Source organism: Budorcas taxicolor, chromosome 2 (assembly GCF_023091745.1).
Source record: "Budorcas taxicolor isolate Tak-1 chromosome 2, Takin1.1, whole genome shotgun sequence".
In the NCBI taxonomy this organism is placed as follows: Eukaryota; Metazoa; Chordata; class Mammalia; order Artiodactyla; family Bovidae; genus Budorcas; species Budorcas taxicolor.
In genome coordinates, this window is record NC_068911.1 from 150,887,050 (window position 1) to 150,902,961 (window position 15,912).

The following is a 15,912-nucleotide window of genomic DNA, read 5'->3' on the forward strand; positions in this document are numbered from 1 at the left end:
AAAATCTTTCTATCTTACATGAGAATTCACTTGGTTTTGGACTGGGAGTCCAAAAGAAAAGGAGGGATGAAGGATACATCAGTACTGCCCTTGAACCTACAAACGTGCGCTGGAGAGGCTTAGGTTCAGGTTCAGTAACCCCACCCCCACCCTCCCTGTAGAGGAGAGAGAGGCTCACTGGTAAGCTCTTGGTTGGCATTTCTAAGTAAACTTGAACATTCACTGTAAAGCTTTTTATTTTGTCTCCATCCAGTTCATTGTTTCAGACTGGTTTGAAACTGTAAATGAATTGTGAAATCTGACGTTTCCTCAACAGTTATGAGGTATTTGTAGATTAAGTGCCGTTGTAAGAAACAGTGCTGAAATCCTGTAATACAATAGAATTGCCAGGAGGGAGCCGATGGTGACACGATCACAACCTTACTCCTATTTCCCCAGTTGTACATGCAACTCATCTGTGTGTGTGTGTGTGTGTGTGTGTGGTTGCCTGTGTGTTTTCCACATACGTGACTTCACCTTCAATGTTTTAAAGTGGAATAGTAGATGCTGTTGTGTCACATATGCTGAGCACATCACTCCTATTATAGGTAAGTGCTGATTCTGAAATATGTCTTAATTGTGGACATACTGACTAGGTTATAAAAACGTCTTTACTGTGGGTCATGGTCAGATTTGAAAGGACAGGTCGTTTAGTCATCAAAACTTGACTTTACTCTTTGTAAATGATATCCTGGAAAGCTCAGGATCAGTTATGTTCCCATCCCCTCAACAAACAAGTGCCCTGCAGAGTGCTATCCCCTTGGTGAGGCCAACCATGACCTGCAGTGGAGAGAGTTCACTGCCAAGTCTGCCCCGTGTTCTCCTGGGATGTGGCCCCTCATCACCTACTGCTGGTAGATGGAAAACTGGGCTGTCAGATCTGTTAGGAGACAGTGACATAGATGTTTTCTGTACCCCTGTGTAAGGGGTTTGTGAAGGTAATTTTGCTAGAAGCTGTGTTTGCCATCCCACTGAGTTTAGAACACCTCCTTAGTAAGCTGGAACTCAACTATATTTTGCCAGTAATGGGGATCGGATTCCTGAAAAGTGCTGTAAATGGCAAAACCAAAATTGCTTAGAAGATATGGAGTTAGGAGAAGAAGAGGCATTAAGTATTTTTTACAGCAGTAAACCGCAAGGAATTGTCTTAATTCCAAGACTTCATCAGCATAAAAACTCATACTGATGAAAACCCCCTCCAAACTGGCTCCTTTGTCTACATCTGTTTCCAGGGCACACTTAACACTTTCAGGGCCCGCCTTCACCGTTGGACAAAGGCCCACTGTAACTTCAGCCGAAGCCCATTGTAGGAGGACTTCGGCACACTGAGGATGTGGGCTTGGAAAAATGGGATCTAATCTCAGTGCTGATTTGCTCCTTTGCCCAAAGGTCCATACCTGGGAGGTGTAAATGAGCTGGGATGTAAACTGGAGAGTTGCAAAAATGTTTTTTAGACAGACCTGGGTTTGAATCCAGGTTCCACTTAATAGCAATGTGACTGAGTAGATTTCTTAATCTGAGCACCAATGGCCTCATCTTTGGTTGGACATGACTCCACCTATCTCACCAGGTTCTTAAAAGGAATAAACAACAGATAAGTACCTATTACATAGTAGGCATTTATAATGAGTGAAAAAGTTTGGCGTAAAACTCAACATTCAGAAAAGATCATGGCATCTGGTCCCATCACTTCATGGCAAATAGATGGGGAACCAGTGACAGACTTTATTTTGGGGGGCTCCAAAATGGTGACTGCAGCCATGAATTTAAGACGCTTGCTCCTTGGAAGAAAAGTTATGACCAACTTAGACATAATATTAAAAAGCAGAGACATTACTTTGCCAACAAAGGTCCATCTAGTCAAAGATACGGTTTTTCTAGTAGTCATGTATGGATGTGAGAGAGGGACTAAAGGGTAAGCACTGAAGAACTGATGCTTTTGAACTGTGGTTTTGGAGAAGACTCTTGAGAGTCCCTTGGACACCAAGGGGATCCAACCAGTCCATGCTAAATGAAGTCCAGATTATTCTTTGGAAGGACTGATGCTGAAGCTGAAACTCCAATACTTTGGTCACCTGATGCAAAGAACTGACTCATTGGAAAAGACCCTGATCCTGGGAAAGGTTGAAGGTGGGAGGAGAAGGGGACGACAGGATGAGATGGTTGGATGGTATCACTGACTCAATGGAGATAAAGTCAAGTCACTCAGTCGTGTCCGACTCTTTGTGACCCCATGGACTGCAGCCCACCAGGCTCCTCAGTCCATGGGATTCCCCAGGCAAGAATACTGGAGTGAGTTGCCTTTTCCTTCTCCAGGGGATCTTCCCGACCCAGGGATCGAACCCGGGTCTCCCGCATTGGAGGCAGACGCTTTAACCTCTGAGCCACCAGGGAAGGTGGAGATAAGTTTGAGCAAACTCCAGGAATTGGTGATGGACAGGGAGGCCTGGCGTGCTGCAGTCCATGGGGTTGCAGAGTCGAACACTGCTGAGCAACTGAATTGAACTAAACTGACTGATAATGCCTATAATTATAGTTGATAATGCTTTCTAATAAATCTTAGCTACATTCTTACTCTCCCAAGGGGATCAGAAGGGGCAGCATAAATCAAGGTTATTCTGCTTTGGGGGTTTTCAGGTCCTCCCCCAAGATGGTGATATTTTTTGCTGATGGCCCTCATACTACAGTTTGAGGTGAGGAAGGTGGTGGTGGGTATCTCCAAGTCTGGAGAAAGTAGGACCTGGGGAAGCTAAAAACCAGGAGCTTGGAAGGAAAACGGAGCCGGTAACAGGAAGGGGAAGTGTGGAACCAGAGGGCAGGAAATTGAAACCAGGAAGAGGAAGTAACACCAGCTACTGTGTCAGCCCACATACCCGGAGCTGCTGCTTCTCTGTTACCATTTCAGTTCCTTCAGCCTCATTCAAAGTAGGCCTGATGGGCCCTCAGCCTCAGCCCAGCAGCCACAGCGGCCCTAGACCCAAGCCTGGGTCCATTCTGGGGGCTAGGCTGAGTTCAAGCAATGCTGCCCCTTCTGGGGATTGCTAAAAGCACTGTTAAATTTCTGTGAGATCTGTCATTTATCCCTAATGGGAAGGACCAGTTTCCTCTGCTCATAGAGCTGACTTAGGGCTTCCTCAGTCTTGGTCACAGTATTGTGCCCACAACCCCCCAGAGACCCCCAGGGGCTCGTCTGCTGTTGCATCTGGGAAGGGTTGAACAGTTCGATAGCCACTCATCACCCCTTTGCCTCTGTTCATTCAGTCAGTGAGTACCCCCCGACCCTCACCACCCAGTCCCAGACACCCAGGGTCAACAGAAAAGTTAAATACCCAGGAGAACAGAGTGACAAAGGAGACCAGGGGCATTTCCTGCCCCTGCCCACATCGGGCATTGTGATAACAGGCTGGACCTAAGGAGAGAGGGGGGACTGGGGTGGGGACTCTAGGGCCCGTAGAGTCAGCTGATGGGAGCATCTGAAGACTGCCTGCATCAGAGCCCTCCTGTGAGCAAAGGAGAGAAGGCTGTGGATGAGTCAGTCCCACGGATTGATGGAACAGAGGAACCAGACGATCAAGTCAGGATGAAACAGCTGAGCGGAGGATAGAACCCAGGCTGCCTGGCTCCTGCTCCCAGAGTTGTTCTTTACACGTCATCCCACACACTGTTTAGACAGAGCCACAGAGAAAAAACAGACATCCTGGAGGCTGCCGGGAGGAGGCCAGGGCTGGGAACAGAAGGAGGTCTGTTTATTCTTGGCAGTCCAGTATCCAAGCGGCCCCACTCCCACTTCTGTCCAGACCCCAGTCTGAACTCTCCCAGAGCCTCTTGACTTCTGCCCAACCAGAGAGCGTGGGGCTGGGAGCCATCCCCTGGAATACTGCGTCCTCCTAGCCCCCAGCTCCCTTGAGGACAGGCCTGAGACTGGATGCTTCTCCCACGTTTTGTCCAGAGACCCTTCTCTCCAGGACCCCTGACTGGCAGAGCCAGACCTCTCAGGCCTCCAGCCCTTCAGGCCCAGGTCTTCTTCGGAGAGGGCAGAGGACCCCTTGCTCCATCTTCGTGTGCTCTTAAACAAGAAAGCTTTTCCTAATGTCTAACCTCCAGCTTTTTTGCTGGAGATTTAGCCTGTTTCCTCTCATTTCAGGTCTCAAGAAAATGTATCTGCTTCTCTCCCTCTCCCCAAAGTTACACTTGACACAAGGTGGAAATCAGGGCTTCCTGGCCTTGAACTTGCCCTTCCTCTCACTCAGCTTCCTGTGTTTCCTTGTGGAGTGAAAGTGTCATTACCCTCTTGCTATTCACAAGCTCTTCATCCGCTTATTTCAATGGAATTCTCAGAGGGGACATGCAGAGAAGGCCAGAAGTTCCTCTCATTGACTGCTTCTGTGCCAACCACTGACCCAAGTCCTTATTACACTTTTTTTTGGCCACACCACGTGGCATGTGGGATATACCCCAACTAAGGATTGAATCTGTGCCCCTGTAGTTGAAGGGTGGAGTCTTAACCCCTGGACCTCCAGGGAAGTCTCCCCACATTTTCTCAGTCTCACAATAGATGAAAATGGTATGAGCCCCCATTTTACAGATGAGGAAACTGAGGTAAGAGAATTTAATAATTTGTTCAAGTTTACACAGCTAGTAAAATAGGATCCAAGTAAGATTCTGAGATTTAAACCCAGGCCTTCTGATTCAAGCACTGGCTGTTTCTTAGTCTTCATGGAGGAGAGAAGAAGGATGTCATTTGTTGAGATCCCTCCCCCTGTTAGGTGTCTGGCAGTAGGGTGTATGCAGTTACATATATTATCCCATAAGACTCCTGGCAAAACTGACTGATGGTTTGCCTTGTTCCCATTTTACAGGTGAGAAAATAGAGGCCCAGAGATAGCTTGCCCAAGAGCCATTCGTGCCTCTGAGCCCAAAATGTGACTTACAAAGTAATTGAGAGAAGTGTGGAATGACCCCAGATTCTAGAAGGCAAGGCTGGCTTTATAAGCTGAAAGTTCCCATCAGGTGATAGGAATGGGAGATAGCGAGGATTCTCGTGTTTCAAAGGCCCCCACCACCGCCACCATCAGACTGTATTCAGCAGAGTGGCAGAATTACAGAGCTGGATGCGCTATCAGCTGGCTGGCCACTGACATATTTATAAAATGTAAATATATCAGCCGGGAGGTGGGGAGGATGGACTAAATCATTGTTCACTAACTGGAATACATTTCTCAGTAGCAGGCCAGAGAATTCCAAGCTGCCTCCTTGGTGGCAAGCTATGTCCAGTGGCTGGAGACACGGCCACTCCTATGGGAGGAGGACGTGGAGGGGGCCTGGGGGAAAGGGGAGGAAGCCTTCCCAGCACAGCCGCTCAGGGTGTGTCAGGCCCCACCCCCAGAGGCGGGGCCAGGCTGGGTCCCACCAGCCTCAGCTCCATCCCAGGCGAAGGCAGAGCCAGGGCAGCAGAGAGCTGGGGGCCCTGCTGTCTCCACACAGTGGAGGTACCATGACCTCAAAGGTCAGGACACCAGACGTCACCAGAAGCCCTGCAGCGCTGGCTGGGACAACTCTCTGACACTCGGAGGGGAGCCCAGGCTGGGCAAGCCACACTTGTCACCTAGTCATGTGAGTAGCTACCTAACCCTAACCCTAGCCCCCACCCGGCCCCCGGGCCACACCTGGAGACCTCAGCCTCAGGGCCTGAAGAGGCCTTGCACCCACCCCAAGCCACCGGAGCCTCCAGGTTGTAACTGCTGAGAAGTCCCCCCACCCCCAGGGCTGACCCTGCCTTTCTCGATACTCTGGTGTAGGTGGGCTGGGAGACTCACTCCCAGCGAAGAGCTCCAGCCCGCGACTCCAGAGTCCAGGTTTGAAGTGTCTCAGGTCCCTGAGATCTTCCGGGGTTTGAACAAGTTAACAGTGCGGGGATGAAGGGGAACAGAAACCAAAGGGCAGCTGGAAGGGAAAGATGTTCCCAGCAGAGGGCACTGGGGGACACTGAGAAAGAGGAACCAGGCTGAGGGTAAAGGGGTGCAACGGCCTGGGGGAACTGGGGGAGCTGGGAATAGAAGGGATAGCATCTCCTGTGCTCAGGGTGGCCTTGAGGCCCTTTGACCCTCTGACCCCGGTGAGGGGGCAGGTAGGAATCCTTCCCTTGTTGACTTTGATCCTAGCAACAGCAGCTGCTCCCCTGTTGACAGAAGCAGGAGTTTCCCACAGGGCCCAGGCAGGACACCCCCTCCCTCATCCCCATGATGTGGCGACAGGGCCAGGGCATGGGAGGACTGGGAAAGGTCAGAGCCACAGAGAGGTCAGGCCCTGCCCAGCGGCTCCCCCTCCATCTCTGGGCTCACTTCAGCCCCCTTGCCCTCCACACTGCCAACCCTCCTCCTCACTCAGCAACCCTTCCCCTCCTCCAGTTCCCAGGAAAAGCCCCGTTGCTAGCTGCTAGCCTGGTGCGGACGTCAAGTTTATGGGCTGGAAGTCCTACCCGGAGGCTGCTCACTGAAGTGTAACCAACCACAAGGCGGATGGAAGGGAGGTGCTGGGGACAGGGCAACCCCTTGGTGCTGCTAACTCAGTGAGCCCTGCCTCAGACTGACTTCTGCCCCACCCCACCCCCACCCCCACCTCCAATCCTTAGTAACCTACCACCTTTTAAAAGACACTGGTGCCAACCAGCCTGCAAGCATTTGAAGACACGGACCACTCTCCATTTATATCCACCGTCCCTCCCCCGCCAACCCCAGCCCTAGCCCCTGGTCCAGGGCCCGCCCATGGCCCGAAGGAGGCTGTCAGCTGTTGGCTGGCCAGAGGACCACTATACACCAGCCAGATTCCATCCTATCCCTTTAGCTGATTTAGAGGCCTCACCTGGTGGAGGCAGGGATGGTCCAAATGCTGTGGGGATGGGTGTGTCTAACCAGAGACAAACACAGCTGCCCAGAGAGGGTCAGGCAGGTAACAGAATGGGTGAAAGGGCTGGGTGGGGACTGTGGGGAGCTTTCTGAAAGCAATGACAGCACAACTCTAGCTGGTTGCTACTACATAGGCCCTGATTTTTTTTTAACCAAAAATATGAATTTTTATGTAAATTTTAATTGGCAATTCATTGGAGGAAAAATGTGTATCAGCGAACAGGATATGGTCCACAGTCCATTGGTCTGCAACCTCTGGATAGCTTCCCTGGTGGTTCAGAGGTAAAGAAATCCGCCTGCCAATGCAGGAGACGCGGGTTCAGTCCATGGCTGGGGAATAGCTCAGTAGTTCAGTCGAGAAGGGGCTAGCTACCCACTCCAGTATTCTGGCCTGGGAAATCCCATTGACAGAGAAGCCTGGTGACCTACAGTCTCTAGGGTCACAAAGAGTCCGACATGACTTAGCGACTAAACAACAACAACTTGCCTAGAGAGGACGGTGATCCGCAGCCCCATCCTAACTCCAGCCACCCCATCTTCCGTCCAGGCATGCCTGCTGCTGCTCCAGGTCTCCCCCGTCCCCAGGCCCAAGATGACACCCAACAGCACCAGGGAGGTGCCCAGCCCCGTTCCTGCAGGGGCCCTGGGGCTCTCCCTGGCCCTGGCAAGCCTCATCGTCGCTGCCAACCTGCTCCTGGCCCTGGGCATCGCCGGGGACCGCCGCCTGCGCAGCCCGCCCGCTGGCTGCTTCTTCCTGAGCCTGCTGCTGGCAGGGCTGCTCACCGGGCTGGCGCTGCCCGCGCTGCCCGTCCTGTGGAGCCAGAGCCGCCGGGGCTACTGGTCCTGCCTCTTCCTCTACTTGGCTCCCAACTTCTGCTTCCTCTCCCTTCTCGCCAACCTCCTGCTGGTGCACGGGGAGCGCTACATGGCCGTGCTGCGGCCCCTGCGGCCCCGCGGGAGCATGCGGCTGGCCCTGCTCCTCACCTGGGCTGCCCCCTTGCTCTTTGCCAGCCTGCCTGCCCTGGGCTGGAACCACTGGGCGCCTGGTGGCAACTGTAGCTCCCAGGCCGTCTTCCCAGCCCCCTACCTCTACCTCGAAATCTATGGGCTCCTGCTGCCGGCTGTGGGTGCAGCCGCCCTCCTCTCGGTCCGCGTGCTGGTCACTGCGCACCGCCAGCTGCAGGACATCCGCCGGCTGGAGCGGGCCGTGTGCCGCGGGGCGCCCTCAGCTCTGGCCCGGGCCCTCACCTGGCGGCAGGCCAGGGCGCAGGCCGGGGCCACGTTGCTCTTTGGGCTGTGCTGGGGCCCCTACGTGGCCACCCTGCTGCTCTCTGTCCTGGCTTTTGAGCAGCGCCCGCCACTGGGGCCTGGAACTCTGCTGTCCCTCGTCTCACTGGGCAGCGGCAGTGCGGCGGCTGTGCCCGTGGCCATGGGGCTGGGTGATCAGCGCTACACGGCCCCCTGGAGGGTGGCCGCCCAGAGGTGGCTCCGGATGCTGCGGGGCAGACCCCAGGGCAGTCCTGGCCCCAGCACCGCCTACCATACCAGCAGCCAAAGCAGCGTGGACCTCGACTTGAACTAGAGGGAGGGCCTCTGCTCATTCCAGTTAGAAGCATCCATCTTGGCTGCCAAGCCCGTCTCTAGAAGTCCCCACGGATCTGGATCATGGATCAGAGAGTGCCCCTGTATGACCCCATTCTGACTGAATAAAGCTCCCTTGGCCCAGGTGATGGTTATCTCATTTTGTGTCTCAGCCAGGGAGGAACAGGTGAACAGCTGGGGAAAGAACCTAGAGGATCCAGGGAGATTCCATGTCTTAGCCAGGAAGGGACAGGTGAACAGCTGGGGAAAGAACCTAGAGGATCCAGGGAGATTCCATGTCTTAGCCAGGGAGGGACAGGTGAACAGCTGGGGAAAGAACCTAGAGGATATATATCCAGGGAGATTCCTGATAGGCAGGCAGTTGTAGGTGAGGGCGGTGAGTTGAGGAACCCTGAAATCCAACAGAGGGGGAGGGTAGCAACACCCTGACATGCCCCTCACTGGTTCCTCCTCACATCCAGCCACAAAATCCACACAGACACGTCTCTGGGAAGTATATTTTATTTACATTTTTAAAATCTGTTAACTAACATCTCTTCCTCCTTTCCACCCCCAGAGACTTGGGAAGGGAAAGAACGGGAACTTCAAAGACCTACTCCCCACGTACAAACACACACCCCCATGGCTCACACCAGCAAAGGAAGTGAAAGAGAAAGAGGTCTGAACCTCCCTCTGAAGTATCCGCCGGGTCTGGGGGAGGGGGAGGGGAGGGGGGGGAAGAAGGGGCCCGAGGGGTGGGTTTCTTAAGAAAAGGAAGAGACAGAGAGGGAGCAAGTCAGTTTGAAGGGGTTGGAAAGTAGTCCGAGGCCCCTCCCCTCCTCTTCCCTCCTACCCGACCGCCTCTGCTGTGGGGGGTCTCCTTGCGCCCCCTCCACACCAGACACAAAGCAGACGCTGCAGCTGTTAGCGGTCAGGTCTCTGGACACAAAATACTTTTGCTTTGTGGTCTCCTGACGTGGTCACCACCAAGGAGGCATCTCTGTGGACAGAAAGCACGGTTGGAAAGGACTGGAGAACCTAAGGCGCACCCTAAGCCCACCACCCAGGGGCACTTTCCGAGGCTCTTCCAGTGTATCCCCAACTCTAGACCGCTAGTGCCTGGTGCTAGGCTGACCAGCCCACATCTGGTGAACACTCCTGAAGCCAGCCATCAGCCTAGGGATCAGGGGAGAGCTGCCCGCATGGGGGAGGCAGTTCCAGCCCCTGAGCCCAAGAGTGAGATGAGAGACCACACCATCAACAGAGGACGACTCCTGCAGGCCCCCAGCACGGCTGCCTAGGCAGGCCCAGGCCTTGGGTCCCAGCTTCCTTTAGCAACCCTCCCACACTTTTTTTTTTTTTTCCTCCCACACTTTAAGAGCCCCCACAGGCTACTCTCACCTTTCAAATACGCAGAGACCCTAGCCCTTGCCAAATTCACTTACTTGCTAAGGGCAAAGTCCAGGATCTCAGCTGTGTGGCCCCGGTAGTCAGTGAGCAGGCGGCCAGTCCGAGCATCCCAGAGGCGCACAATGCCGTCCAGGCTGCAAGTGTAAACCACGGCGGTGCCCGCCTCCCACAGCAGCTGCACGATGCCCGACTGCAGAATGGTACACAGAAGCGGGGTGCATCAGGGGCATCTGCTCCCAACTCTCAGGGAGGGAGGGAGGGATGATGGACCATAGGGAGGACTGGACAGGAGCCAGGTCTGGGGCAGATGCTCCCAGAGGACCTGGGCTGCCCCACAGCCTGTACCTGGTGCTGACATTGGTGCCTAAGGGTCTGTGTGGACAAGTCATAGATGGCCAAGGTCCCATCCAGGTAGCCAACAGCTGCCAGAGGCATCCTGGGCAGAAGAGAGCATCATGAAGGCTTGTGGGGGGACCTGCACTCAGTGCCTCTGTCCTCTCTGGCCCTCTACCCCCCTCCCCCAAGCCCGTGTGCCCAGGCTGAGGCCGCGCTCACACTCACACACTGCAGAAGCCCAAGGACTCCACAGAGTTGGACTCACTCTCCTCCCCTTCTCCCAGGCTCGGCTGGGAGGCCACAGTCTCGGGTCTGAAAACGCCCACCACCTATGAGCCAGAGGAGAGGATCAGAAAAGGGCCTGGAAACGTGATTCTCCAGTAAGAGAAGAAAAGCACTGGGGCGAGGAGGCTGAGTGAAGAAAAAGAAGAAACGGAGACGCGGAAAGCAGAGGGCCCCACAGCCAGACTTCCAGGTCCCACTCACCTTGCCAGTGGTGGCACTGACCAGCTTGGCCTGGCAGTCCACAGAGCCAGTGAGGATCAGGCTGCCATCCTGGTTGGTGGCGACACAGGTCAGAGGGCCCTGGTGACCCTCGGTCCCTAGGATGAAGCAGGGAGGAAAAGTCAGGCTTCATCTTGACCCAGGTCTCGGCCTTTCCCCACAAAGGCCTAGGTTGACACCTTCCCCACCTCCGATACCTTTTAGTACGTGGATAGAGTTTCCCTGCTTCAGGTCCCAAATCCTGATGGTGCCATCTTCATAGCCAACTACAGCACGCTTCCCTAAAGGATCAGAGATGCAGGTGAAGAGTCGACAACCAGCACAGACACATCAGCACATCAGGCAAGAGAAGAGGGAGGCAGACAAGGAAGCGAGGGAACAGACAGTGCCCCAAGGAAGGCCCAGTTCCGGGTGAGAAAGGGGGAGCTGTTTGCTCTGGTCCTGGGAGGTCCCTGCTCCCAACAGCAGACCTCGGAGTTTGCTGACCATGGCCCAGGAGGGTGCCAGGCAGGTATGGAACCCAGACCCCACCTGTCCACACTCAGGAATGCCGCTCTCACCATCAGGGAGGACTCGGCCACAGGTGGCCGGGCAGTTGGGGCCCTGGAAGGTCTTGCAGTCACCAGTCGGAACCTTCCACATCCAGGTGTTGCCATCAGCCGTGCCCGCCAGGAGGACAGGTGCCCGAGGGTGCCACTCCATCCACTGGGCAGAGACAAAGGCTCAACAGGGGTACCCCTTACCCCATCTTGCCTAGAAGCCTGCCCCCGGAACTCCACCAAGCTCTCCCTGCTTCCGAGTCAGTGGGGACATCCCAGGGGACGGGCCCAGACACTCCTGCTATCCTCTGGGAGAGCACTGGCTCAGAGCTGGCTTGACCCGTTCAAGGTGGCACGGGCCCCTGAGCTCTCCCCACTCCACTCGGCCCTCAGAGTTGAATCCTACTGTGACAATCTCACCTCTAGATCTCCTGCTTCAAACGACCAGACCTCCTCCTTTGTGTCCACCTGCCACACTTTTAAGAGACCACTCATGTCTCCTGTGGCCACTAGGGTAGAGTCATGGCTGAAACCAGCACAAGTCACGGAGTCTTTATGGCCTGCAGAGAGTGAGCAGAAAGAGAAGAGAATGTCGGGATACCTGGTGCTGGGGATACAGGACCCAGGTGTCCGGCCCCCAGAAAGTACCAGCTTGGAAAAACAGGATGAGTCCCCACAGAACAGGTAACCAAACTCAGAGCTGCTGCAGAGGCCAACACCCCCAGCTCTCCCCAGGCAAGACACTGCTGGGCCCCCACTTGACCATGTATAGCCCAGACTTATGTCTTCCCCATTCTGTCCACATCACACCTCTGCCTGAAATATCCACAGCCTCCTTCCCACCCCCATTCTCCGTCACTAGTGCCGCCTCCTCCAGCTCTTTCCCTGACTCCCTTGGCCAATCAGCGTCTCCCTCCCCCACGCCCACAAAAGACTAGGCTATTCCTTGGGGCTCTTGGGATAAGCATAGAGCTGGCAAAACAGAGGTCAATAAATGGCTGTTGGATGTACAACCACTGCAGGCCAGCCGCCTAAGACCTCCAAAGAGGCAGGACTTCACCGAGCCCCCTCACCTGCACACTCAAAGAGCAGTTCCCCATCACTGAGCCTCCACACAAAGGCTTTGTCGTCTTCGCCTCCTGTCACTGCCAAGGTGTTGGTCTTGGGGTCCAGGCTCACACAGAACACTGATGCTGTCCCAAGAGATATTCCAAGAGTAAGGAAGTGGGGATCCCACCTAGAGTCCTGTCCTTCAGGACCTTTGGGGAGCCCACCCCGTTCCACCTAAAGCAACATGTCTTTCTTCCTAGAAAAGAAGAGTGCATCCAAGCTCTTCTAAGTTTCAAGCATTCAGTTGTTGGAGAAGTCCCTCCCCAAGCTTGCCAAATTCTAAGTCCCTCCCCAGGACACATCACCCTCCTGCGCTCTTCCCTTCACCCCACACTTCTGTGGTGGACAAGAGGAGGGGACGTGTGTAGGGCTTACAGTTCTCAGAGTGGGATGCCACCAGGTTGGGGGCTGAGTGAGGAAAGCCTGTGTTCCTTATCAAGAGTTAATATTTAAGAGGTTTATCCAAAAGATGATCCAAAAGGTACTATTATCCCTAATTCAGAGTAAAGGAACTTTTATCAATGACAACTTTTTAAAAGGAAACTAAAGCCCAGAGACGTCAATAAAGATCATAAACAACCAAATAGCAGAGACAGGATTTGAACCCAAGTGTGTCTCAACCGACTCCAGGAGCCAACAGCTCCTCCACCACAAAGGCAACATTTTCCCACCGCTACACAGCGGATGATGTTCAAATGTCCACCTGGACTGAACTTAGGACAGCTCTCCCCAGGGACCTACCAGAATGCAATGCAAAAGTGACCTCGCTGTCGTCGGGGCCCTCCATGCTGCCGACCACCCCTTCCTGGGGTTCCAGGACCCAGCCCTCCTCATTGCCCTCTTCTTCTTCCTCTTCCTCGAAGTCCACATCTTCCATCTCCTGGACCAGATCGTCTGCTTTGGGGAGAGGGTTAACAGACGGTGTGCGGCAGGCGGGAAGAGGGATGGCAAGTGAGGGGAGGCCCAAGGCTGGGGTGGTCATGTGGCGAGAGGGCAAGGTGAGGTCAGACAGGAGAGGTGAAGCGGGGAGGGGGTGAGAGGCGGCAGGGAGGAGGGGGCGTGCGGAACGGAGGACCGGAGAGCTCTGAGGATCTGGGGTTGGCCAGAGACCGTGTGGGAAGGGAGGACCGAAGGAATGATGGGAAGGGGGTGTGTGAGGGGAAGGGCCAGGGGAGGCGTCAGGGGAACCCCCACCCCGGGCCAGGCCTGAGAACTAAGTGTGAGGCTGGGGGAGAGGGGAAGGGCGAAGGAGGTAAGTAGCAATGACAGGTGGGGTGGGGTGGGGAGCAGAGGGGGGAAAAGTCGGGGTCAAAGGCCAGGGGTAAGAGCTTCTTGTCCCATGGCCTGAGGATCCGCAGCTCTTACCCGGGTCCGGAGGACCAGGGTCCAGTTCTACCACCTCGATAATCTCTTCGTCACCATGGAAGCTTAGAGTCTCCAACGGGGGGGTGTCAGCAGCGGCCCCGCTCTCCGATTCGGACTCCATGCGGCGCAAGCGGCGGACCCACTTCTCTGGGCCCAAACGCCTCCCAGAGTCAGCTCTGCGCGACGACGCGGAACTCGGGCCCCTCCTCCCGGGAGGAAGTAGGCGTAGGCGACTCCCCGGCAGGGAGAGCGACGGCCTCTTGACCAATAGCGAAAGGGGTGGACCGGCTGAGTCACCAATCACAGGGCAGAAGCGGGAGACGAGGCCGAGGCGTGGCGAGGAGAACCCAAACTCTGCCCGACCTGACTCCGCCCCCAACAGGAGGGAAACAAGCGAGTGTGCGCGCTTCCGGGCTCTCCTGGGAAGAGTAGTTCTCTTGGGTCCGCTGCTTGGGCTTCTGGGAGTTGTAGTTTCTGATCTGTAGGCCGGACGGATACAGCGGGGGAGGCCCCTTACGCAAACTACTATTCCCAGCGGGGACTGCGGTGAAGGGGGGGTGGGATCTGAACATGGCGGCGGTGGTAGCTGCTACGGCGCTGAAGGGCCGAGGGGCCAGAAATGCCCGCGTTCTCCGGGGTAAGGAGAGGGACCCCGGGGAGGGCAGGACTGGAGGGGATACCCTTTTTTTTTTCACATCCCGCTAAGCTGTAGCAGGAGTTCAGGGCTGTCGATTGCTGCCCGCATCCCTCTGCAGGATTTTAAAGAGTCTGGGGGCTAAAAGGTGCTCTTTAAAAGTCAACCAGTCCATCCCTCAGCCTACGACACCTCTGGGGTCTTGCACGGAAAGGGAGCCTCAAGGAAGCCTTTTAGACCCCCGCGCTCCAGGTATTTCACACTCACCGCAGTGCAGAGGAAAAGGGCCCTGGGCTTCTGGAGGCTTGGGTTCTAGCCCCGGATAATTAGCAGTTTGACCTTGGGCGAAGCAGTTCGTCTCTTGGGGCTTCAGTTTCCTCTTCTATAAAATGAGGGGATGGAGTAGACTACCTTTAAGCTCCCCCTCCAGTGCTAACATTCTGCAGTTTGCAAGCCATTTCTCGGATTTTCTTTCATACGTCTCACGCGAGCCCCACTGCAGTCCCTTCACATCTTGAGGTCTGAGGAGATGAAGAACAGCGAAGCTCGCTCTCCCAGCACTAGGGTGATGAGCCTGCAGTGACGTGGAAGCGGCTTTCAAAGGTGCCACCTCGATGGCGATTTTCCCATTTCCCTCTGGACTCTCTCAGGCACCTGTTACTCCAAATTGCAGTCACTCCCCTTCCTCAGATCTCAACCAGTCCTCCCTAGGCTTTCTTCTCCTCTGCTCTTAACTGACCTTCCTTGCCTCCATTCACAGGGATTCTCTCAGGAGCCACTGCTAACAAGGCTTCCCAGAACAGGAGCCGGGCACTGCAAAGCCACAGCTCCCCAGAGTGCAAGGAGAAGCCTGAGCCCCTCTCACCTGAGCTGGAATACATCCCCAGAAAGAGGGGCAAGAACCCCATGAAAGCTGTGGGACTAGCCTGGTAAGTTTTAACTAACTCTTTGCCCACCAATGGGGAGTGGCACCAGGGGCAGGTGGGACCCAGAAACTTCTCCAAGTTTCAGGTGATGAACTGAATCCAGGGTTGCCGGGACAGAATGGCTGGGTGTGAGGACTGGAATCTCAGAGGACTGGAGCAGGGGAGGGAGGTGGCAAAGTCTGTGAAACTGGAGAGAAGAGTGGGTTTTCTGTGCACTGAGCTGAGCTAATCTGATTCAGATTTGGGTCTATGGCCTCATCCTCTCTTTTGGGAGCTTGGGGCAGGACCCAGTTGAGGTTTTAATTGAGATCATGCAAGATTATGTTAGTTATACAGTAGTAGCACCTATAAGTCAGAGAATGCAATGGCAACGCACTCCAGTACTTTTTGCCTGGCAAATCCCATGGACGGAGGAGCCTGGTAGGCTGCAGTCCATGGGGTCACTAGGAGTCGGACACGACTGAGCGACTTCACTTTCACTTTTCACTTTTATGCATTGGAGAAGGAAATGGCAACCCACTCCGGTGTTCTTGCCTGGAGAATCCCAGAGAGGGAGGAGCCTG

At 54.8% G+C, this 15,912-nt stretch overlaps 3 protein-coding genes across 4 annotated transcripts in view; 2 read left to right on the plus strand and 1 right to left on the minus strand.

The window, feature by feature from the left end:
• Positions 1-6,915: 6,915 nt before the first annotated feature.
• Positions 6,916-8,526, plus strand: GPBAR1 (G protein-coupled bile acid receptor 1). The gene is made up of 2 exons (XM_052636324.1): positions 6,916-6,987; positions 7,492-8,526. The coding sequence occupies exons 1-2, from the start codon at positions 6,916-6,918 to the stop codon at positions 8,524-8,526; spliced, it is 1,107 nt and encodes a 368-aa protein (XP_052492284.1).
• A 507-nt stretch (positions 8,527-9,033) lies between these two features.
• On the minus strand, positions 9,034-13,984 carry AAMP (angio associated migratory cell protein). 2 transcript variants are annotated; one of them, XM_052658943.1, is made up of 11 exons: positions 13,790-13,984; positions 13,166-13,318; positions 12,388-12,507; positions 11,735-11,874; positions 11,336-11,480; positions 10,973-11,056; positions 10,758-10,873; positions 10,497-10,600; positions 10,281-10,371; positions 9,971-10,125; positions 9,034-9,525 (listed from the first exon to the last, which is right to left on the minus strand). In XM_052658943.1, exons 1-11 carry the CDS (start codon positions 13,908-13,910, stop codon positions 9,450-9,452), a joined length of 1,305 nt encoding a protein of 434 aa, XP_052514903.1. In that variant the 5' UTR covers positions 13,911-13,984; the 3' UTR covers positions 9,034-9,449. The 2 variants fall into 2 exon arrangements, with proteins under 2 accessions (XP_052514903.1, XP_052514902.1); XM_052658942.1 differs by having other exon boundaries at positions 13,166-13,321.
• A 276-nt stretch (positions 13,985-14,260) lies between these two features.
• The window catches only part of PNKD (PNKD metallo-beta-lactamase domain containing), a 68,807-nt gene continuing 67,155 nt past the window's right edge, over positions 14,261-15,912 (plus strand). Inside the window, exons 1-2 of the mRNA XM_052635438.1 lie at positions 14,261-14,426; positions 15,184-15,352. Coding sequence (XP_052491398.1) covers positions 14,360-14,426; positions 15,184-15,352 — 236 coding nt within the window. The 5' untranslated portion in view covers positions 14,261-14,359. The remainder of the gene's footprint in view (positions 14,427-15,183; positions 15,353-15,912) is intronic.